The sequence below is a fragment of the Zootoca vivipara genome, chromosome 2 (assembly GCF_965207765.1).
Source record: "Zootoca vivipara chromosome 2, rZooViv2.hap1.1, whole genome shotgun sequence".
NCBI classification, from domain to species: Eukaryota; Metazoa; Chordata; class Lepidosauria; order Squamata; family Lacertidae; genus Zootoca; species Zootoca vivipara.
Window position 1 is genome coordinate 12866898 of NC_142584.1, and position 23586 is coordinate 12890483.

General features: G+C 47.8%; 1 protein-coding gene across 1 annotated transcript in view; it reads right to left on the reverse strand.

Annotated features, from left to right (window-relative positions):
- TAMALIN (trafficking regulator and scaffold protein tamalin) overlaps positions 1 to 23586 on the reverse strand; it is a 34218-nt gene that overhangs the window by 5116 nt on the left and 5516 nt on the right. The window contains exons 2-6 of the mRNA XM_035103399.3: positions 10449 to 10498; positions 5627 to 5681; positions 4328 to 4430; positions 969 to 1062; positions 791 to 857 (exon numbers count right to left, since the gene is read on the reverse strand). Coding sequence (XP_034959290.2) covers positions 791 to 857; positions 969 to 1062; positions 4328 to 4430; positions 5627 to 5681; positions 10449 to 10498 — 369 coding nt within the window. The remainder of the gene's footprint in view (positions 1 to 790; positions 858 to 968; positions 1063 to 4327; positions 4431 to 5626; positions 5682 to 10448; positions 10499 to 23586) is intronic.

Genomic DNA, 23586 nt, shown 5'->3' on the forward strand with positions numbered 1-23586 from the left:
CCCGTCGCATGCCTCCGCCAGTCCCCCAGAGCCTATAGAAGCACATTGATTAAGTTTCAGTGCATGCCTATGGGAAACTGGGACTCGCTAGACGAAAAATTTGTTACACGAATTGACCCGTGGAACGAATTAATTTCGTCTAGCGAGGCACCACTGTACAGCTTCTTCCTCCCTCAACTGCTTGGCTGCCCTTGCCTCAGCCGAGCTGTTTTATGGAGTCCTCATCCCGCCGTGGGGATGGGGGGATGGGCTCTGTTAAACTGCTCCTGCTGGCTTTGTGCCTCCCAGCTGAAGAAGTCTAACAGAGCCCCCACCTCCGGCTTGTGCAAGACGGGGGCTCCTTTAGACTTGTTCTGCTGGGGACAGCGGTAGCCAAACACACAGAGCCTGGGTCATGTTCCATGTGTTTGCCCGAGCGGGCACGCTGCCTCTTTCCTCATGGGGTGGTCGTTCATCCTGGAGGAAAGACACAGCCCACCTTGCCAGGTGACAGCAGCTAACCCCTTACTAGGAAACCAGAATGTGAGCCAACAAGGGAAGAGTTTTGTTTCCTGTAGCCTTAAAAGAGACTAAGATGAGTACCACGTTTTTCTTAAAAGTTGCAAACTTTATCCTAGTCCAACCATTCAGCTACGTGCGTGCCTGTATTTTCACTGTTTTGTGTTGTGTTGTACAAGCCAGGTGTTTGCATTGATGAACTTATTTCAATAAAAACAAGCTTGTCGTGCATTGCTTAGTCTCCAGTTCTGACACCGCTTCGTTCGTTTTGCTTCACGGAAATGTCACTCACCTTGAGGTACTGCAAACGGGCTTCCAGCTCTGCCCTGCGGATGGAAGTGCCGTACAAGGTCTCTAACCTGGATAGGACAAGAATCTGATTAGTGGTGGCTGGTTAGAGACAGTTTCGCCATCCCTGTGGACAAGCAATGCCTTCTGGGTAGGCTGGCACTCCCCCCCCCCCCACTCACCTGAGCACGTTCCCAGACGCTTTGATGATCTCCACAATCTCACGGTGCCGGATCCCCTCCACATTGAGCCCGTTCACGCCTGTGATCGTATCCCCTGCATCAACAAAAAGCCAGAGAGGCTGCTGTCATTTTCAAAGCCTGCAAAGGGAAGGACAAGCACACCTGGCGGCTCCCTTTGGCATTAGAGGATCTGCGCTGGGCTGTACATGCTAACTGCTAGCGCTTTTTGCGAAGCTAAGCAGGGTCTGGTCTGGTTACAAACTGGATGGGAGACCACAGTGTTGAGATTCCTGCATTGCAGGGGGATGGACGGACCCACGGGAGTCCCTTGGAACTCTGTGATTACAAATCCCACCTGCAGGGCCAACAATCAAAGATGGGAGCTGCAGTCCAATAGCATCTAGTGAGCACCCCGTTGGTTACTGCTGTGCTTGTGCACCAAGGTAGGAAACTCGGTGATGTAAGCAGAAGCTTGTGACCTGTAGAAGTTATGCAAATGGGGCAACATTGCTTCTCTTGCTTAATTTGTTCTCCTCTACTAAGTCATGGGCCAAGGAGCCCTGTTAAAGAGCAGAGACGCCTAAGCCAAGACAATGGGGGAGAAGCTGCAATTTCCGCAGCTTCAGATTTCACCAGGCACTGCCCACATACCGTATTTTTCTGTGTATAACACGCCCCTTATTTTGGGGAACTAAAACTTTAGAAAAGGGGGGGAACGCAAAGGGTGGGAAAATATAAAAAGAAGAAAACAGGGAAAATTAAGAATTGCGAGAAACGATATATCAACAATCGGAAGCATTTTTTATTCATATTCTTATTTATAACTTTTTCTTTTTTTCTCTTTCTTTTTAGCTTTTTCTTTCTTATCTTTATTTCAATTAATTTGTAATTAGTTTGCATTTAAGTTTCATATATATAATTTCATGTATATAATTTGTATTTTTGGTGATTTGTTTTTCATGCGTTTGTTCTATGTTTATTTTGCGTTCGAAGGTTTTCTATGTAATTTTTTAAAGAAAGAAATAAAGTTCTTTTTTAATGTTAATTTTTTTTAAAGAAAAAGAAAAAGCAAGTGAAATAAACCCCTAGAACGCTTAAAAAAAAAAACTTTAGAAAATGGGGGGGAACAGCCAGAGTTGTTGAGCTTTTTTTTCAGGAGGGATTGCCGAAAATCGTTCACCTGCCTGACCTACGTTGCCACTCGCACGCGTCGTTGCAAACTGCACCAATCCACTGTCACCTCGCCCGCCCAGTTGCCGCACTGACATCCAATCAAGCCCAGCCCTTGCCGCAACCACCAATAACACACCCAATCACCGCGGAGGGTTTCCGGGTCGCGGAAGCAACATAAAACACCCCCCCCCAATACACATGTATAAGACGAGCCCCAACTTTTAATATACTTTAATTTTAAAAAACCTTGTCTTTTACACAAAACAATACGGTACTTTTAAGCATCTTGTTCAGTGCTACAGAAATGCCACCTTAAAATAATAATAATAATAGGAGGAGAGATTCTTGATTCGGTAGCTGCTATCGCATTCAGCAGCACTTGCGGAAGGTCGTACACAGAGAGAACCCTGGAACTATGTATGTGCCCTTTGAAAATCACCTGCAGTGCAGAGAGGAGGGTAAAAGACACCCTCAGAGTAACAGGAAGGAAGGAGAGGGAGCAATGCTAGCACAGCTCAGCCCTGCGAAGCACCTGAGCTTGCCACTCCACCTGCTGCCAATGTGACCCTGCAAACACAACATCAGCTCTCCTGGGAGCAGAGCAGCTGGGCTCATTGTAGAGGGGAAAGTCACATGCGGTGCCCTCCAGCCTCCTGTCTTATAGAGCTGCTGGCGACTTTGAACCTGCCCCTGCAATAAGTGAATCGGCGCGCCTTCGAGAGAAGTGCAGGCAAGGCAGAGCGTGGGGGGGGGGGAAGGCAGATCACAAGGGCCCTCCAAAACCTGAAACCAAGCACAACCCAAACTTGGGTCTCCCAGCTGTTTTTGGACTACAACTCCCATCATCCCTAGCTAGCAGGACCAGTGGTCAGGGATGATGGGAATTGTGGTCCAAAAACATCTGGAGACCCAATTTTGGGGAAACCCTGCATTAGGACTTCTGCAGCGCTTCTAGAACTGCCAAAACTTCTAAAATTTTGGGGGAGGCAAAAACATGCCCCTGCTCCCCCCCAAAAAAGAGCTATGGAAGTGTACATTGAGATTTCCTTCTATTTCCTTCTCAAGAAGCTACCTAGACCAGGGGTCAGCAACCCTTTTCAGTCATGGGCCAGTCCACCGTCCCTCAGACCATGTGCGGGGCCGGACTATACAATGGTGCCTCAACTTACGAATTTAATCCGTTCCGAAGGCACCTTCGTAGGTCGAAAAATGCGCAAGTTGAAAAGCGCCATTGGAAACGTGATTTCCCATAGGAATGCATTGGAAACGGAAAAATTCGTAAGTCGAAGCAAACCATATCTAAAAATTTGCAAGTCGAAAAATCCCTATCTAAAACCGCCGCGGTTTCCTTTTGGATGTCGAGACATTCATAGAATCATAGAGTTGGAAGAGACCGCAAGGGCCATCCAGTCCAACCCCCTGCCAAGCAGGAAACACCATCCAAGCATTCCTGACAGATGGCTGTCAAGTCTCTGCTTAAAGACCTCCAAAGAAGGAGACGCTACCCCACTCCTTGGCAGCAAGTTCCACTGTCAAACAGCTCTAACTGCCAGGAAGTTCTTCCTAATGTTTAGGTGGAATCTTCTTTCTTGGAGCTTGAATCCATTGCTCCGTGTCCGCTTCTCTGGAGCGGCAGAAAACAACCTTTCACCCTCTTCTATATGACATCCTTTTATATATTTGAACATGGCTATCATATCACCCCTTAACCTTCTCTTCTCCAGGCTAAACATACCCAGCTCCCTAAGCCCTTCCTCATAAGGCATTGTTTCGTAAGTGCACGGCCATTTGCCCCATTCGTAAGTCGAAAAATTCGGTTGTCGAGTCGTTTGTAAGTCGAGGTACCACTGTATTTTTTTTGGGGGGGAATGAACAAATTCCTATGCCCCACAAATAACCCAGAGATGCATTTTAAATAAAAGCACGCATTCTACTCATGTAAAAACACACTGATTCCGGGACCGTCCGCAGGCTGGATTGAGAAGGCGATTGGGCCGCATCTGGGCCTTAAGTTGCCTACCCCTGATCTAGACACATTTACTTTTGATCAAACATCACACCGATAAGGGTTTTGATCAGTATTTGCTTAGTTTCTCCAGCACACCACATTTGAAAGCAAGCTATCAAGGGTGAAAACTCACAAGTAGTCCATTAGGTTCAAGACGCTAAAGCATGACATCTCTTACCTGGTTTCAGGCCAGCTACCTGGGCCGGGCTATCATCATGCACACGGCATACAAAGGTGAACATCTCCACCCGTTTTGTGTCCTGGTGGTGCAGCCCGTAGGTCTGAAAGGAGCAGAGGAAACAGGTTTGGTTGGTTTTTTAAAATGAGATCAGACCGCAGTCACCCAAATAATGCGCAAGTTCCACTGTAGCTTGAGAGCTATCTGGCAAAGTAGATAAACTGAAACAAAGAACAATCGCCTCCTAGCAGCTCAAGGATATAGAAACACATGGCAAACGATAAGACTAAACCTCCCCCTGCCAGTGTCAGAAACTCAGATACATAAACTAGGCACTAAATGTTTTCTTAAACCAGCGTTGCAGTCACCAAAAAAGGAATGCCTAGTTGCCATTTGGGTGCCAGACGGCTAGAAAATTGTATTTCGCTACCCCTTCAAGAACCTTTATCGAACTAACAAAACTTAAAGTTGTTATTTTTCAATTACCTTTTTGGATCCTTAAATTCGTTCTGATTGTGCAAAAAATAGTAATAATCAGAATTCTACAGGATGTGTTGTAGTGTGTGTATACAGTCCAGATCCAAGGATCTGTTGGAGACATCAGGCACCATCCTGGCACCCAGGCATCTTCACTTAGTCGCAAGTGACTGATAGCCTGGCACCTGGTGTATTTCGAACGCTGCTCCTACCCCTCCCCAAAATTGGTACTGCTATTTCCCAAGTAGGAAGAGATGGATTTTGGAAATGAGAGCATGATGAAATGCCTGAGTTGCCCGATTCAAAGACCCCCTCCCCAAAACCTAATTACAGTGGTGCCTCGCTTAATGAATGCCCTGCTTGACGAAATTTCCGCTTAACGAAAGGATTTTTTGAGCGGAGGTTGCCTCGCTAGATGAATTCGTTTTACGAAAAATTCGTCTAGCGAATCGCGGTTTCCCATAGGAATGCATTGAAATTCAATTAATGCGTTCCTATGGGCAAAAAAAAAAACAGAAAATTTTCAATGCATTCCTATGGGATTCGCTAGACGAATTTTTCGTTATAAGAAAAGACCCGTGGAACGAATTAAATTCGTCTAGCGAGGCACCACTGTACTGGGTTTAAAGAAGAGAATTGCCATTTTGCTACTTGAGATTCAACAGCTTAAAAAACTTCAGATCCAGAAATATCTTTCTTTTCTTTTTTTTAAAGGTACTCGATGCTCATGGATTGCAACCTACAACACACCTGAACCCTTGTTGAATTCTGGACTCACTGGGTTAAGAGCCAGAATGGAAGGGATTCTCCCTCTGGACTCACCTGAATCTCAAAGCCAAAGGCCTGAGCCTCTTCCTTCTCCAGGGTGATCACCTTTCTGGAATGAACAAGAGGAATGGGGTCAATTGCTGAGATTTCCCAAGAGACCATATTTTCCATAGCTGTGTACGATTTGTCTTCACTTGCCTTGGCTGCATGTGCTAAGCGCACTCCGTCCCCAAACAACCCCCCCCCCATGACTAAGTTACAGAAGCTTCCTTTGCTTGCAGGCTCACCAATTACGCTCCAAAGAGACTCTTTTGAGAACCATCAAAATAGGGGCTGGGGCTGGGGGGACAGAACAAAAAACCAGCTTGGTTTACCAAACTTGGGTCTACCGCTGTTTCTGGACTACAAATCCCATCATCCTTAACCTCTGATCCTGCTGGCTAGGGATGATGGGAGTTGTAGTCCAACAACAGCTGGATATTCCAATTTTGGGAAACCCTGAGCTATGTTCAAGCAGCTGGTCCACTTGTTTGCCTTGCACTAACTAGCACATCTTCTGATGCCTTACACCCCCCACTCCCCCACCCCGGTTTAAGCCGACAAAACAAACAGGAAGGGAGTGGGCTTCTGTATAATCCAGCTTTGACAAATCCAGGCAGGGGCTCAGAGTGGGCAAAGTGACTGTGGGTCATAGCTGCCAAGTTATCCCTTTTTAAAAGGGATTTTCCCTTATGCTGAATAGGCTTCCTCGCGAGAAAAGGGAAAACTTGGCAGCTATGCTGTGGGTGGAGTCTTCCTCCTCCTGACAAGATGGTTTAATGAGAAGTATTTAGCCTATTCCAAGGCAGCTGGACCCAGTCAGCCTATACCTGATTACAGTACTCGAATTTTCTTTCCCCCTCATTAACAAATTAAATCAGCACCCAACCAGCCCCAGAAATATGCTGGAAGGTATTTCTTTACATTTCTGCATGTGTCTGAGCAAGTTATCTTCTGTGAAAGCTGCTGTTCCATGCAGAGGCGTAGCAAACTCAGGTGGTACCCGGTGCAGAATTTTTTTTGGCACCCCCACACACATCGGCAGCTCGGGGTAGCTTGGGAAAGGGGAGAGCTTTGCTGCTTTGCCAGGGCGCTGGCAAAGCTGCGCAGCTCGCCCTCTCGGGAGCCACGGCTCCCATCCGCCCCTCCCTGGCTCGCTGTAAGTGGCAAAGCGGCAGCCACTTACAGTGAGCCAGGAAGGGAGGCTGGGAGGGAGCCGTAAGCGGCTGCTGCCGGCGGCAGCGGCGGAATCCCACCACCGTCTGTACGGTGCTCTAATGGCGTCGCTGGCAAACCACTATGTACAGCGCATGTGTGCGACACCGCGCATGTGTTGTACATAGCAGTTTCCCACTGGCGCCACCCGAGCGCCGTTCGGGCGGTGGCGGGATCCTCTGCTCGTGGCTGCAGTTGTGAACGGAGGATCCTCCGCATGTGGCTGCGTCATCGTCGTGATGGCTGCTCATGCCACCGCGCCCCAGACATGGCAACCAGGGCACCCCTCCCTTGCGACGCCACTGGTTCCATGAGAACTTAAAGGTGACACAAAAGCATTTTGAAAATGCCAGGTGAATAAATTTTGTTAAAGTGTGTGTGTGGGAAAGTACTCTCTCAGTTTCATATCCGCATCTCTACACTTTAAAAGTAGCCTTCCACAACCCTGTGTCCCCCAAAGGTGTCCGGCTACAACCCCATCAGCATCATCGGGCAAAATGGGCGAAGGTCACAGATGATGGGATTTTGGGAAATGATATATAATGAACTGAAAGAGATTCTTAAGTATACCTTTCCCAGAAAACCCGAGGCATTTTTATTAGGACTTATTGGACAAGAGATTGCAAAGGAGGACTATATAATATTCTTGTATGCGACAACCGCGGCTAGGACTTTTGTTAGCCCAAAAATGGAAAACTCAGGATTTACCGACGATTGAAGAGTGGCAGACAAAAATGATAGACTATGCGGAATTAGCAAGACTGACTAGCAGGATCCGAAACCAGGGGGAAAACAAGGTTCCAAAAAGATTGGAGTAAATTTGTCGACTATATGGAAAGGAACTGTAGAAGTTTAAAGACACTTGCAGGACTGAAATAAATCCTACAAACTGACTTTAAATGGAAGGAATAAAGGAACTGCGAGATAAGAGTTGGAAAGAAAACCAAATGAGGGGAGGGAGGGAAGTCAAGCTCGGCAGAGCATTGGGAATGAGAGATATGGAAATAACTGTTAAAAAGAGAAAAATTGTGTGTGTTGTTTTTTGAATGTTTTGTTTCGTGTAATGTGTTTAATGTGTTTATTTGGAAAATTTAATAAATTATTCTTTAAAAAAGAGAGAAGGTCACAGATGATGGGACTCAGGAAAGTCTGCTTTAAGGCACGATCGCAAAGGGGTTTTGGTAGTGATTACGCTTGCCACATGCCCCATACAGGCTCCACCAGCCCCCAAACTTGAACAGGAAGTGGTGCTTTTGTTGATGTGTAACATTCCTCATTAACTCTTGAGCCTTCCGCCTCGAGGCAACAAAACTCAGCTAAATCGTTAACAGAAAAGGAAGCCTTCCAAACCACGCTCTCATCCCGAGAGGCGTCTAATGAACAGATTGCCAAACCGAGCTAGATCAGACTATGCACCCCAGACCACAAAGCACCACACACGAAAAGATTCTTACACTGTAGCTCTCATTGGGGAACCAAGCCAGCCAGAATACAACTAAACCAAGTGTTTCCCAAACTTGGGTCTCCAAGCTGTTTTTCAACTACAGCTCCCATCACCCTTAGCTAGCAAGACAAGTGGTCAGGGATGATGGGAATTGTAGTCCAAAAGCAGCTGGAGACGCAAGTTTGGGAAACAACCAAATCAAAGGAAGTGGGGTTTTGTGGGAGGGGTCGTCTCCTTCCAAGTAGTAGTTTTGGTGTGCCCAACCCTACATTTTTTGAACTGGGATCAAGCTACAGCGCTCCAAGCTCTGTTTCAGAAAGAGGATAATACTACCAACAAAGTTCAGCTTTCTGCTCATATTTCACTGTCCTGGTGCCCTTCAGATGGACTCCAACTCTCATGAGTCCCAGCCAGCGTGGACCACGATCAGGGATGATGGAAGCCGTAGTTCACAACTTTTGGTCGGCCCCATCCAAAATCTGCTCCAGGACAGCTAAGAATAAACGATTTCGTGGTGTGCGTGAACTGAAGGCTGGCCTGGGTCATAGACTGTGTAGCGAAGACTGGGGACAAATCATTGCTAAGAGCTGAAAATGCTTTTGAGAGGGGGACTTCTTCGCAAGGGCTAAAATGTCAAAGTGGGCCTGCCACTTCCTGCAGCTCTCAAGGCTGCCTTCCAAATGGGAACCTGCAGCAGCAGTTAGTAAAACTCTGTTTAAAAGATTATTCGTTTACATTTTAGAAAATGTAACTTTTGAAATGGAAGGACCTTGATGGACACACAAAAATCAGGGGATGCACAGGAGTTATTTCATTTTTTAAAAACCACAAATGGAGGGCGGGATCTTGGGAGCCACAAAAACTTTTGTCGGTGGGGGACGGGGGGACGGGACCGACACACACACACAGGTGAGCCACCTCAGCACGACAGAAACACAGCCACCAGCAGTTTGCTTTGGACTGCATTCAGGATCTTAGAACCACAGAATTGTAGAGCTGGAAGGGAACACGGCGGTCATCTAGTCCAACCCCCTGCAGCAATCTTGTTACCCAAAAGCGAGGCTTGAACCCACGACCCCGAGATTGAGAGTCTGCTGCTCTACCAACTGAGCTGCTGGGGAGTTTGTTCAGATGAAGCAGGAGCCTATTAAAAATTATGACACAGGAGCCTACTTATGAGGAGTAGTTCATCTTGGGACTGAGAGGGACGGGCAGAGAACGGAATTCCACCCAGAGCCCTACGCTCAGAGCAAGCCCAGGTGCCCTCAGATTAAAGCAGATGTCACTCTCAAGACTACCCTGCAGGGAATGTCAAATGCCTTGCCTATGCTTTGGGAATTAAGCCCTGTGCCAAAAGGCCAAGGTCTCTACCTTCCTCTCAAGCACACCCCAGGGGTGGGGGAGAATGTCAAAAGACTCCCCAGATGATCCGCCTCCTTTTAGAAATCAGTCAAGCCATTGTTGCTATTGAAGGAGCAGCTCATTCAGAGGCGGGGACACCCCCCAGAGACCACCCGCTGAGCTGGGAATACCCTAGAGCAGGCATGTCCAACAGGTAGATCGTGATCTACCGGTAGATCACTGGACGCCTGTGGTAGATCACCGGTAGATCAGTGGCTCCCCACCAAAGAAGCTAAAAAACTTTGGCTCCCCTAAAAAAAAACTCAACACCTTTGCCCTGCACCCCTAAAATGACCTGAACCAACAAAAAGAGGGCTTTCCTTCCTAAAAAAAGAGCTCAATGTAGCTTTCCTCCTTCCTAAAGAAGATCAACAACTTTTACGTGGACCCCCAAAACAGGGCTTTCCTTCCTAAAAAAGCTCAACTTTGACCTGAACCCCCCCAAAAGGGGGTAGATCACTGCCAGTTTTTAACTCTGTGAGTAGATCACTGCCCTGCCCTAGAGGGTAGCAGCACATATTGCAGCTGTGATTAAGGAGCATCAGCGGAAGAAATGAACCAGAGAGTGCAGGGGGCAGGCAAGGGAGAAGGCGATTCTGGGCGCACCATTGTGCTCGTCTGTGCTTTCTGTTGAGTCCACGGAGAAATCACAAATACTGCAAGGTTACATGCTTAGTCTGACTTAGACACACACACAGCAGCAGCAGCAGCAAAGCCAAAACAGGATTTGCTGATTCCGCTTAAATTCTCCTAGCGGAAAGGAACAAAGGAGCTTACCTGTGCTGCTCGGGTGATTGGCTGAGATATTGCCATTTGAATCCGGAGCCCTGAGGAAGAGAGGGCAAGAGGAAAACAAAGACCGCAATTAGTCAAGGCATGCCTCAAAGTGCGTTCTCTCTCTCTCTCTCTCTCACACACACACACAAATGCTACAACACCCAAGGGTTGGATAAGGTAGATGGCTGGACCAGGAGAAGTATTTCACGGTTTTGAAGCCATGGAAAAGCCACAGAGGAACAGGTGCTGAATGACAACTGTGTGCACATGATCACAATTTTATTATTCGTACTCTGCCCATCTGACTGGGCTGCCCCAGCCACTCTGGACAACTTCCAGCATATAAATAATAAACATAATAAACCACCAAACATTAATAATAATTTATAATAATAATAATAATAATTTATTATTTATACCCTGCCCATTTGGCCGGGTCTCCCCAGCCACTCTGGGCGGCTTCCAACAGAAAAATAAAGCACAATAATCTATTAAACATTAAAAGCCTCCCTGAACAGGGCTGCCTTCAGATGTCTTCTAAAAGTCTGGTAGTTGTTTTCCTTTTTGACATCTGTTGGGAGGGCGTTCCACAGGGCAGGCGCCACCACCGAGAAGACCCTCTGCCTAGTTCCCTGCAACTTGGCTTCTCGCAACGAGGGAACCGCCAGAAGGCCCTCGGTGCTGGACCTCAGTGTCCGGGCAGAACGATGGAGGTGGAGACGCTCCTTCAGGTATACTGGACCGAGGCCATTTAGGGCTTTAAAGGTCAGCACCAACACTTTGAATTGTGCTCGGAAACGTACTGGGAGCCAATGTAGATATTTCAATACCGGTGTTATGTGGTCTCGGCGGCCGCTCCCAGTCACCTAGTTGCCAGATCTAGTCACCACCCCTTTCCATGGCTCTGAAGCGCGCTACGTAACCTTGTAGAAAGGAATAAGCCCACTCCAGATGTTGTTGGACTACAACTCCCATCAGCCCCGATCATTAGCCGTGCCGGCTGGGACTGTTGGGGGTTGGTGTCCATCAAAAGATGAGCCTTTCATATAAACCAGATTATTTAAGGGGGCTTTTCTTGGAACAGCCCTCGCGATCAAATGTTTCAGATACTTGGCCCGGGACTGCAAGGAGAGGGTCCCAACACCCACCACCAATTCCGACGTCAAGCGTGCAAGCTCCAAGTCACGTCCTGAACATTGCAGGCTTTTAAAGCCATATGGCTTGATGCCATGGGGGTGGGGGAACGAGAAGTCCTTGAGAGAGAAAGCCTGTTTTATGCAAAAGCCCCATTTTTTGGAAAAATGAAATCAATTGTCCAGCCCATCCTAAACAGACCCTCTCATTGTTGGGTGTTTGAGCAGAGCGGCACACCCAGGGCATGATGGGAGCTGGGGAGAGGGGGGCCAAAGAAGCACATCTATTTGCATAAATAGATCCCACTACCCCCTCAGAAGGTGGGCGGCAGATCCACATTCCGGTTCCCATTTAGCATTTGGAACGTAAGACTTCTTGGCAGAGCTGCCCAGCAGCAGTTGGGAGCGACAATGCGCCGTCTCTTGTGAAGTTTTCCAAGCTGCGCGAGCATGCAAACATATGCGTCTTTGGCCGTTTTTTTTTTTCCGGCGGCTGAACTCCACATCGTTGCTGGGAGCAGCCAAGAGGCGAGGCAGCCGGTTTCTATTAAAGAGCCACACATGCAATTGGGGATCGTGCTTGAAAGTAAACAACTGCTCTCGCATGGGATGCAAACATTTCTGCACGCCAGCCAGAGCCTGCGTGTAAGCACAGAACCAGAACGTGTCTCTTTCCCCCCCCCAGCCCCCAGTCGCTGTTTTACACCAGCCTAAAATGACCTCAAGGCTTAGATCATGGCCTGTTGGCTCAAAGATCCTTGCAATAGTTTTGCAAGCCTATCCAATGTGAGCTCGTTGGGAGCTGCACTGGGATTTTTGGCAAGAGCGTGCTGCTGTTTCGGAGTAGAGATGAGGATTTAGCTCTCTGTTCCGGAAAGGTTTAGGCTAGAAAAAGCTGTTCGAGTTTGGATACAATACAAGTGACTCGCCCATTAATGGAGTGGGAAAAGCAAAGGACCCAAATCAAAGGAGGCAGAGGGCCAGGACTGGACACTAATAATAATAATAATTTATTATTTATACCCCGCCCATCCGGCTGGGTTTCCCCAGCCACTCTGGGCGGCTTCCAACCGAATATTAAAACAGTACAGCATTAAACATTAAAAACTTCCCTAAACAGGGCCGCCTTCAGTTGTCTTCTAAAAGTAAAATAGTTACTTATTGCCTTGACATCTGCTGGGAGGGCGTCCCACAGGATGGGTGCCACTACCAAGAAGGCCCTCTGTCTGGTTCCCTGTAACCTCACTTCTCGCAATGAGGGAACCGTCAGAAGGCCCTCGGTGCTGGATCTCAGTGTCCGGGCTGAATGGTGGGGGTGGAGATGCAGGACCGAGGCCATTTAGGGCTTTAAAGGTCAATACCAACACTTTGAATTGTGCTCAGAAACGTACTGGGAGCCAGTGTAGATCTCTCAGGACCGGTGTTATGTGGTCCCGGCGGCCACTCCCAGTCACTAGTCTAGCTGCCGCATTCTGGATTAATTGCAGTTTCCGGGTCACCTTCAAAGGTAGCCCCACGTAGAGCGTGTTACAGTAGTCCAAGCGGGGGATAACTAGAGCATGCACCACTCTGGCAAGACAGTCTGCGGGCAGGTAGGGTCTCAGCCTGCGTACCAGATGGAGCTGATAGACAGCCGCCCTGGACACAAAATTAACCTGTGCCTCCATGGACAGCTGTGAGTCCAAAAATGACTTATAGCCTAAGTCAACGCCCGAGTTAGGTACACTTAAACCCATTTACTCTGATGGGCATCAACATGCCTAACAGCAATGCTGGATTGAGGCTTGTAGTTGCAGAGGATGAATTCCCAGGGTATTCTTGAATCCACTTGCAGTAGCAGATTGCCAGGGCAGGAGAAATCCCAGTTGCCTGGTTGCCTAAGGAACCTACTACACACCCAAAGCTCACACTCCTGGGATCGTTTTAGAGAAGGGGTGGGGGATCTTAAGGCTGAAGGGGGGGATCAATGTGGTGCACTGGAATTTTCTATCCGGCCCTCTGGATTTTTTCTCCCCAGCTCTGCTCTTGAGTGCTTTTGCTGGGCTGTGTCCTTGAGCCGTGATGAAAAATGGCTCCTTGCTTGCCTGGATGAAGAGGTGCTGGATGCACAGTAAGGCATGCCATTCTAAGGGGTGGAACTTATTTTATTTCTTGCAAATTTCTCCAGTGAGGGGGTCTTTAAAATATGTTTTTGGGTGTGAGGAGTTCAAATCTTCTTATTTTTGTGACTGCACAACATTTAGCTTGGTCAGTCTATGCTTATAACATACCCTCCAACATTTATCCAATGAAAATAGGTACACCCTAGTCATCAACAGCAGCAACAACAATAAATTATTATTATTATTATAAATAATAATAATAATAATAATAATAATACCACCTCACCCATCTAACAGGGTTGCCCCAGCCACTCTGGGCAGCTTCCAACATATATTAAAAATGTAATAAAAAAATTAAAAGTTAAAAAAATTCCCTATACAGGGTTGAATTTTTCAACTTTCCAGAAATGAGGGGTGCTTAAAAGTTTTAACGTGACCATGGAATTCAAAAGAGCCTTCAGATGTCTTCTAATGGTTGTAGTAACTTATGTCCTTGCCTGTGTGTGTGTGTGTGTGTGTGTGTGTGTGTGTGTGTGTCACATAACTCCATTATCCTCCAGCATTTCTCTGATGAAAATAGGGACTAAGGAAAAGCGGGTCATTTTGGGATCAAATCAGAACCCAGGACGGCTTCTTTAAATCTGGCACCGTCCCTGGAAAACAGGGACACTTGGAGGGTCTGTTATAACTGCAATCACTTGTAAAGATTTCTGTGCAATTTTATGCATGTTTCACTTACCGAGCAAAACCAAACTCTATTAATTTAACCAAAGTCTCTTTTGAATTCCATGGTCACATTAAAACTTTTAAGTGCCCCTCATTTCTGGAAAGTTGAAAAATTCAACACGCCCTATAAAAGATGATTACGGTAGGTACCTCTGAGCATACCTGCCAAGTTGCTGTCAGAGAAATAAGGGACCGGGCCGGAAATAGCAGACCGGATGTAGCGCTGCCTCCATTTTGGAACTGGGCAGAGCATGCTCAGAAGTGACTTTTGATGCTGCTTTGCCCAGTTCCAAAATGGCCGCCGCGCCAGAAGTCGCAATGCAGCCATTTTGGAACTGGGCAGAGCAGCATCAAAAGTCACTTCTGAGCATGCTCCGCCCAGTTCCAAAATGGCCGCTGCTCCAGAATAAACGGGGGGGAAGAAATCCGTTTTTTCAGCTAGGAACAGCTGGAAAAACGGGGATTTCCCAGGGAAAACGGGAGACTTGGCAGCTATGCCTCTGAGCTTTGTACGGCTACAGTGTTCCGTACAAAGGGTAAGAGTCCTATTCATCGCTCCATCCACTTTGGCCTCAGGCCTCACCCATCACTGGCATGCAACGCCCCCACCCCCCACCCCAGAATTAATGTGGCTCCTCTGGGTGAAAAAGGGCCGCTCCCTCTGTTTTGAGCGCCCTGCTCCAGACTGATCCCAGAAAAGTCAACTGGATCTAGTTTCAGTCTCTCGAATGCCTCCTCACACACGCCTCTCTTCGCACAGCCTGCCGAGTTAACTTCTCGCATGCTTTGTGAGGGAAGTCCAGCTCACTCTCGAGTCCCCTCGAAAACCGCGTGGTTTGGGTTTCTGGGTGTGGGCTGCTGCCACGTACTGCTAGCTGAGCAGAGAGCAAGCCAATTTTGCTGCTCGGCAACTGGAGCCAACTGACCATATAGTTGTGGCGAGGGGGAGAAAGGGAAAAACCCGGGAGATGCTCCTAGGAGAAAGAAAACGCGGGAGAATAAGCAAACCGTCCTCTGCCAAAGGGGAAGAAGGAGAAGGAGAAGGAGAAGGAGAAGGAGAAGGAGAAGGAGGAGGAGGAGGAGGAGGAGAAGAAGAAGAAGAAGAAGAAGAAGAAGAAGAAGAAGAAGAAGAAGAAGAAGAAGAAGAAGAAGAAGAAGAAGAAGAAGAAGACGACAACAGATTGACAGAAGCTGCTCCAAATGGCAACCAGCTGCGAGAAAGAGGATGTAGTTAAAGCCCAATTATTCCCTTTCAAGCGTGCCTCCAACGCGGCAAGGCATCCCTCCACTCTGGTCCCCGGGAGCCCAAAGATGCAAAAATGAAATAACCCGTCTTGGACCTGCAGAAACTGCTGTCTCCACCAGTAATTAAACACAGACCCCGATGCAAACATGTGCTTCCAATATCCAGCTGGAGGCGGAGGCGGCACAAAAAAGGAGACACATCTTTTGGGGTGAGGAGGGTGGCGTGGCTGCCAGAGTCGGAGCTGGGTGCAAGGAGGAATCACCCTTTAGATATGGGGTGGGGTGTGGGGAGGTTGAAGGCCCCCTGCCTCGGATGGGATCCAGGACACGAGGAACAACAGTCAAAATGCATGCAAATAATTCCACGCAGCAGTTTTGAAAGTGAAATGAGCTTCTCCTGCACATTATTTTTCTGCTCTGACTCCTCCCCATCAATGGGGCGGACGGCTCCATAAACAAACAGGGCTTTTCATCTCCTGGCCGAGAGAGCGGCTGTTTCCTGCTGTGCGGCGCAGGGTGTTTTTAATTCTAATTTTGCCTTTTCCAGGGTCACAGTTTTACAGAGATCACAGGCGACAAGACAGATCAGAGGCTGCACAAGAGCAAGGCAAACAAGGAGAAAAGAGAGGGTGCCGGCCGAACAGATGGGGGGACCCAGATGGCACCCCACCCCTGCTGGGACACCCCGGGGGAGACACCTGAACCAGGGGACTTCACCCTGGGAAAGGGCTATAGGTCACCAGTAGCAGAATTCTGGCTCTCAAATTTCAGCCCCAACGTTAAATTTTGGCGCAGATGGTCCCCAGTAGGGCTGGGCGATATATTGATGCAGCGGTACCTTGGGTCTCAAACTTAATCCGTTCCGGACGTCCGTCCCAAAAGCAAAGCGCACTTTCCCATGGAAAGTAATGCAAAATGGATTAATCCATTCCAGACTTTTAAAAACAATCCCTAAAACAGCAATTTAACATGATTTTTACTATTTAACGAGACCACTGAACCATAAAATGAAAGCAGTAAACAATGTACTGCAGTCACACAATCAATCAATCAATCAGTAGCTGAACTGGGCTCCACGCAGTCACAAAAACAATACAAAAAAGAGCCGCAAAAACAAAACCACAAAATAAATAGCAAAAACAGACAGACCTCAGCAGAACACTCAAAACGGAAGTGTAACATTCAAAACGGAAGTGTGGCACTCAAAACGGAGCACGCTCGGCTTCCAAAAAAAGTTCGCCAACTGGAACACTTACTTCTAGGTTTGCAGTGTTTGGGTTCCAAGTCGTTTGAGTACCAAGGCGTTTGAGAACCAAGATATCACTGTATATTGGAAAATCGCAGACTTGTAGAGTCGGAAGGGGCCATGGGGGTAAACTAGTCAAAACCCCGGCAATGCAGGAATCTTCCACCCAGGCTGGATCTAGACACATCCAAGAAGCGTTCCAATTAAATGCGTTGCAAACTCGGTACCAGCAATCGGGTTGGCAAAAACGGAACTCCACAGCGCCACCTGGTGTCGCATTGTCAGAATGAATAAACAATGCATGTTGTCGTTTAGTCGTGTCTGACTCTTCGTGACCCCATGGACCATAGCTCGCCAGGCACTCCTGTCTTCAAACAATGCATATAAAGTGGTTTTTTTCCCTTTGCCAATGTAGCCAAGTGTGGGATTCAAACTCACGACCCTGAGGTTAAGAGTCTCATGCTCTACTGACTGAGCTATCACTCAACGCAGTTTGAAATTGTGATACCGGCCCGACACTATATCGTGAATTGTGATGTGCCGGTACGTGTGCGTGCTATGCAACGACAACAATGGGCACCCCTGTTTTCATCAGAGAAACATTGGAGGGTATGGCAAAATTGTGTGCGAGGGGGAATGCCTGGGCTCACAACCTATGTGGAAGTGTTCTTGCCTCTCATTCCCCAATTGTGTTATGGGCAAGCAACAGTGATTGGGCGATGAGTAAACTGAGATTTGCGCTGCACATTTACCAAAGCCACACCATCCAAGGCTCAGCACTGAGAAAGAAGATGGGGTTTTGCAGCGTTTGTGAACTAAGCTGTTTGAAAACCGAGGTACCACTGTACTCTTCAGTGCCTCTCCCGAGATTTTGCTCCTGGTTCCCTCTCACACCCGAATTTGCAATGGATGTAAAGTGTCTCTGTCGGGAGCAGGGTTTGATAGGAGCTCCAGCTTAAAACTGCCCTATTTAACAAGTTGCTGTGCGTCAGGAATTGTCTGCATTGCCGCTCGAGCATGGATCCTTTGGGTAGGCTGGAGAAGACTACTTTTTAAAATTCATAGCAGAAACCAGGATGCAACCGGTGACAGGGCAAAACTTCCCCCATCTTCTTTCTCAGAAGATTCCCGGACCGTTTGCGGGCCGGATTTAGAAGGCAATTGGGCCGCATCTGGCCCCCGGGACGTAGTTGGGTACCCTGCATTAGTGGGTGGTAGGTATAAAAAGGCTGACTATCCCTGATTCAATCAATCAATCCATTCTATTTCACCATCCTTATTTCTGTCAAGGAACTGAGGGCAACAGAAATTATTTCTTCAGCATCATCACTTAATTTGTCATCACAACAGCCCTATGAGGTAGGTTGGGTTAGGCCAGGCAGTCCCAAACTTGGCCCTCCAGATGTTTTGGGACTACAACTCCCATCATCCCTAGCTAACAGGACCAGTGTTCAGGGATGATGGGAATTGTAGTCCCAAAACAGCTGGAGGGCCGAGCTTGGCCATGCCTGGGTTAGGCTGAGAATCAATGTGTCTGATGTTACCTGGTCAGCTTTGTGACTGAGGGCAGGGATTTGAGCCTGGGTTTCCCTGGTCCTAGTCCAACGACTCTAACCATACCACCACGCTACCACTTGCGATATCCACCTTTCGAGCAGGTAACTCTGCAGCAACTTTGCCTCAAGGGTCTTTGGGTCATTCAGTCTCAGATAAACAGCTCAGTCGTTCACAGCAAGGTGCTGATAACGCCAAGGTTGCAGGTTCGATTTATTATTTATTTTATTTTATTATTTATTATTTATACCCCATCATCCCTGACCACTGGTCCTGTTAGTTAGGGATGATGGGAGTTGTAGTCCCAAAACATCTGGAGGGCCAAGTTTGGCCGTGCCTGGCCTAACCCAACCTACCTCATAGGGCTGTTGTGATGACAAATTAAGTGATGATGCTGAAGAAATAATAATTTCTGCTGCCCTCAGTTCCTTTATAGAAATGAGGATGGTGGAATGGAATTGAATGATCGATTGATTGATCGATTGAATCTGGGGTAGTCAACCTTTTTATACCTACCGCCCACTAATGCTGGGTACCCAAACTAAGGCCCGGGGGCCGGATGCGGCCCAATTGCCTTCTAAATGCGGCGCGCAGACGGTCCGGGAATCAGCATGTTTTTACATTAGTACCGTAGAATGTGTCCTTTTATTTAAAATGCATCTCTGGGTTATTTGTGGGGCATAGGAATTCATTCATATATTTTTTCCAAAATATAGTCTGGCCCCCCACAAGGTCTGAGGGACACTGGACTGGCCCCCTGCTGAAAAAGTTTGCTGACCCTTGCACTAATGCATCTTTCTTGGTGGTAAAATTTCCTTACTGCCCACCAGTGCTTGATGGAAGGAGGATTCAGCTTGTGCCGTAGAACCCCCTACCGCCCACCTAGAATCCTGAAACGGCCCCTAGTGGGCGGGAGGGACCAGGTTAACAACCCCTGGATTGAATGAATGAATGAAAGACATCTGAAGGCAGCCCTCTTTAGGGAAGTTTTTGACGTTTAATGTTGTATTGTGTTTTTAATATTCGGTTGGGAGCTGCCCAGAGTGGCTGGGGAAACCCAGCCAGATGGGTGGGGTAATAATAATAATAATAATAATAATAATAATAATAATAATAATAATAATAATAGAGATCTCAACAGGAACGGCTGCTATGAAGCTTCTTCCTTCAAATCAGGTGTGTTGAGAACTGCAAAAAATGCAGGCGTTGTACTCCTTTGAGGAGAGATAATAAGAATTCAACACCCTTGAATCTGGCCTTTTTGGGTGCAATAGTGAAGCACATCTCTCCCATTTTAATTTTCAAGGAAGCAGAGTTCAGCTATCGGACGTCTGAAGGACGCAGAAGTACGTGGAAAGCCGCAAAACACGGATAATTTTTTGCCTCCGGATTCACCCCAGGGGTAGAACCAGCAACAAGCCAGGTGGTTTTTTAAAAGAGCATCTGTAGAGCTTGATACAGAAATTGCACAAGATGGAAATTGCACAAAAGCTAGCAAGGGGGGCTTGTTTTGAAACAACTTTGCAAATTAGCCGCCACCACACAAGTCCCTGACACAATTGTTCTGCTTCTTTACACTTATGTCATTCCTGTTCTGAAAAACAGAGATGTCAAGGTGTTGGGGGGGGTATTTTTTTGCACAGACGTCATTCCCCCGCAGCAGTTGGGCCCCCGCTCCGTCTCCCGCCCCCGCCTCCTTATTAAAAGCAACAAATTGTATAACCTGGTTAAGGGAACTTATTTCTAGACAGTTTCTCTGCTGCTCAAGCCCATTTGTACAATAGCTCGCAGCATTCAAAGTTCCTTTCAACAGCTGCTATCTCTGCGTGCAGTAAGAGGCTGCCATAGCCACAGGATACTATTATGGGATGCACAGAGCTACACAGGAAATGAGTCCTTATTTCCCCCAACTGTTGCCGCAACCAACACAAACTTCGGCTCAGAGACATAGTGCTTGGCGGCCAAATGGCCTCTGCAAGGCTATATTTACGCTACAGCTTAGAGCAGGGGTCGGCAAGGCTTACCGGGCATGGGCCGGATCGCTCCTGCGGGGATCCTTCATGGGCCGGACCGGTGCAGTGCAATGCCAGAAATTGTGTCTGCACATGTCCACGGCGCCGGAAATCGCTTCTGCGCATGCCCAGACGTCGAAAAGCGCGCCTGCGCAGAAGCAATTTCCGGCATCTGGGCATAGCTGCCAAGTCTCCCGTTTTTTAAACCGTTTCCCGCTGGCAGCCCGGACTGGAAAAAATCCCATAAACCCCCCGGATTTCAGTACCTGCCAGGGAGGCTCCTTCTGCGCATGTCTGGACATGCGCAGAACCGATTTCGGGTGCTCTGCCCAGGTCTGGGCACCGGAAATCGGGCAGAGCGGCACTGGAAGTCGCTTCTGAGCATGTCTGGACATGAGTAGAAGCAACTTCCGGTGCCGCTCTGCCCATGGTCTGGGCACCAGAAATCGGGCAGCGCCGGCACCGTAAGTTGCTTCTACGCATGTCTGGAAGCGACTTCCGGTGTCGGTGCTGCTGATTCTGGATTTTTCTAACCGGGAGTTGGAAGGTATGCATCTGGGCATGCGCAGAAGCAATTTCCGGCGCCGCGGACATGTGCAGAAGAGATTTCCGGCACCACGGAAGACAGTCCCTGCGCCACACTGTGCCAGTTTAGCGCAGCACGCAGGGACTCACCGAGTGGGCCGCTCATGGGCTGGTTAAACGGCCTCCGTGGGCCGCTTGTGGCCCATGGGCCACAGGTTGGGGTCCCCTGGCTTAGAGGCTACCCCCGCACCATGCATTGAAAGCACATTTACATGACTTTAACAGTCATGGCTCCCTGCTTGCAAAAAAAAAAATCCTGGGAATTATAGTTCATCACAGAGCTACAGTTCCCAGCGCCCTTAAACTACAGTTCTCAGGATTCTTTGGACAGTTAAAGTGGTCCAATTGTACATCGCAGAGGGCCTTCTCAGTAGTGGCACCCAACAGCCTCCCATCAGATGTCAAGGAGATAAATAACCACACGGAGGTTTTTTAATGTCTGACGCCTTATTATGCTTTTATATGTGCTGGAAACCCAGCCAGACTGACGGGGTATAAATTACTATTATATTATATTGCTTTATTATTGATATTCTGCTGGGAGCTGCCCAGAGTGGCTGGGGAAACCCAGTCAGATGGGCAGGGTATAAATAAATTATTATTAATAAAACAACAACAAGCTGGAAACTAAGTCTTACGAGGAGCGCTTGAAGGCACTGGATATGTTTATCCTGGAAAAGAGACTGAGAGGAGATATGATAGCCATCTTCAAATATCTTAAGAGCTGTCACATGGAAGATGGAGCAAGCTTGTTTTCTCCTGCTCTGGAGGGTAGGACTCGAATCAATGGCTTCAAGTTACAAGAAAATAGATTCTGACTAAACATCAAGAAGGACTTTCTGAGAGTAAGAGCTGTTTGGCAGATTCCCACAAGAGGTGGTGGACTCTCCTTCCTCAGAGGTTTTTCAGCAGAGGTTAGATGGCCACCTGTCATGGATGCTTTAGCCGAGATTCCTACATTGTGGGGGGGGGGTTGGACTAGATGACCCTTTGGGCCCCTTCCAAATCTTTTCTTTTTTAAAGAATTTCCAGTAAAAGACACATCACAATAACTTTCCTTAGAAGGGAAAAGGGGTTGTTAGCAAAGGGGGTTTCCAGGTGGCCTATAAGATGCTTTTCATGGATATCTATGAGGCGCACATGCGCCAGAATATCAATGGAAACCACAATCCTATGTTAGTGGAAATGAGAGAAGGAGGGAAAACTCCACAGAGGTGGAGGTTAAATGAAGGAATTTTGGACAACAAACATCTCACAAAAAGCGGAAAAATCTTTAAGGGGCTTTAAAAATTTAATTTAAATCAGGGAACGGACCTGAATGTGGTATGGAGCACAAGTTAAAGCCGCAATGTGAGGTTTTTTTTTTCATACAACAGAATGCTTTTCAGGCGACCTTTTAAAAACACACAGGAGCAGTGAGCAAAGCATGAGAAGGGCCTTGTGCCTGTGAACTTTAAAGAGGAAAAGGAAACGGGCAGGCGTCCCTTTTTGCAACTGATGTGGTATATGCATACTTTGTGCTTTAGTAATTCAACCCTGAAGGAGCCACGCCAAAATCTGGGTCTGAGATCCGGCAATGAGGGCATCAAAGGTTTGACGGGGGGGGGGGGAGAAGGCTTGGAGAAAATTTCGCGAAGAGGAAGCTTTGCCACCACAGGACCCAAAACTCTTATACTTTATTTAAAAATGGCACCTGTTGAACTAATATGTTGAAACTTGGCACCGTTGTTCAATCCGATGGGGCCTGCGGGTGCAGGAAAGCTTCAAACCGATCCAATAAGAATTGGCAGAGGTCCAGCAATATAAAGAAAGTCTGAAACTGAGGCTTTCACCGCCCGTTTTAAAAATAGCCATAACATTTATTTATTTCCCATTTTGGTGAAACCTAGTGTGACTCTTTGAAAGGGACCCAGGTGGCACTGTGGGTTAAACCACAGAGTCTAGAGCTTGCTGATCAGAAGGTCGGCGGTTCGAATCCCTGCAACGGGGTGAGCTCCTGTTGCTCGGTCCCAGCTCCTGCCCACCTAGCAGTTCGAAAGCACATCAAAGTGCAAGTAGATAAATAGGGACCGCTCCGGTGGGAAGGTAAACGGCATTTCCGTGCGCTGCTCTGGTTCGCCAGAAGCGGCTTTGTCATGCTGGCCACATGACCCGGAACCTGTCTGCGGACAAATGCTGGCTCCCTCGGCCTATAGAGCGAGATGAGCGCCGCAACCCCAGCGTCGGACACGACTGGACCTGATGGTCAGGGGCCCCTTTACCTTTACCTAGTGTGACCCTTATTCAGGCCTCTCAAGGAAAGCGACCGGATGAAATTTTGAGCAGTGGTTTAAAAGTTAAGGTTTTCCTGCTCCGTTAAAGTCTGTGGCAGTAAGTACAGTGGTACCTTGGTTTACAAACTTAATCCATTCCGGAAGTCCGTTCTTAAACCAAAGCCGTTCTCGAACCAAGGCGTGCTTTCCCTAATGAGGCCTCCCGCTGCCGGTACCCTTCCACCGTTCAGATTCCGTTCTTAGACCAAGGTAAAGTTCTCAA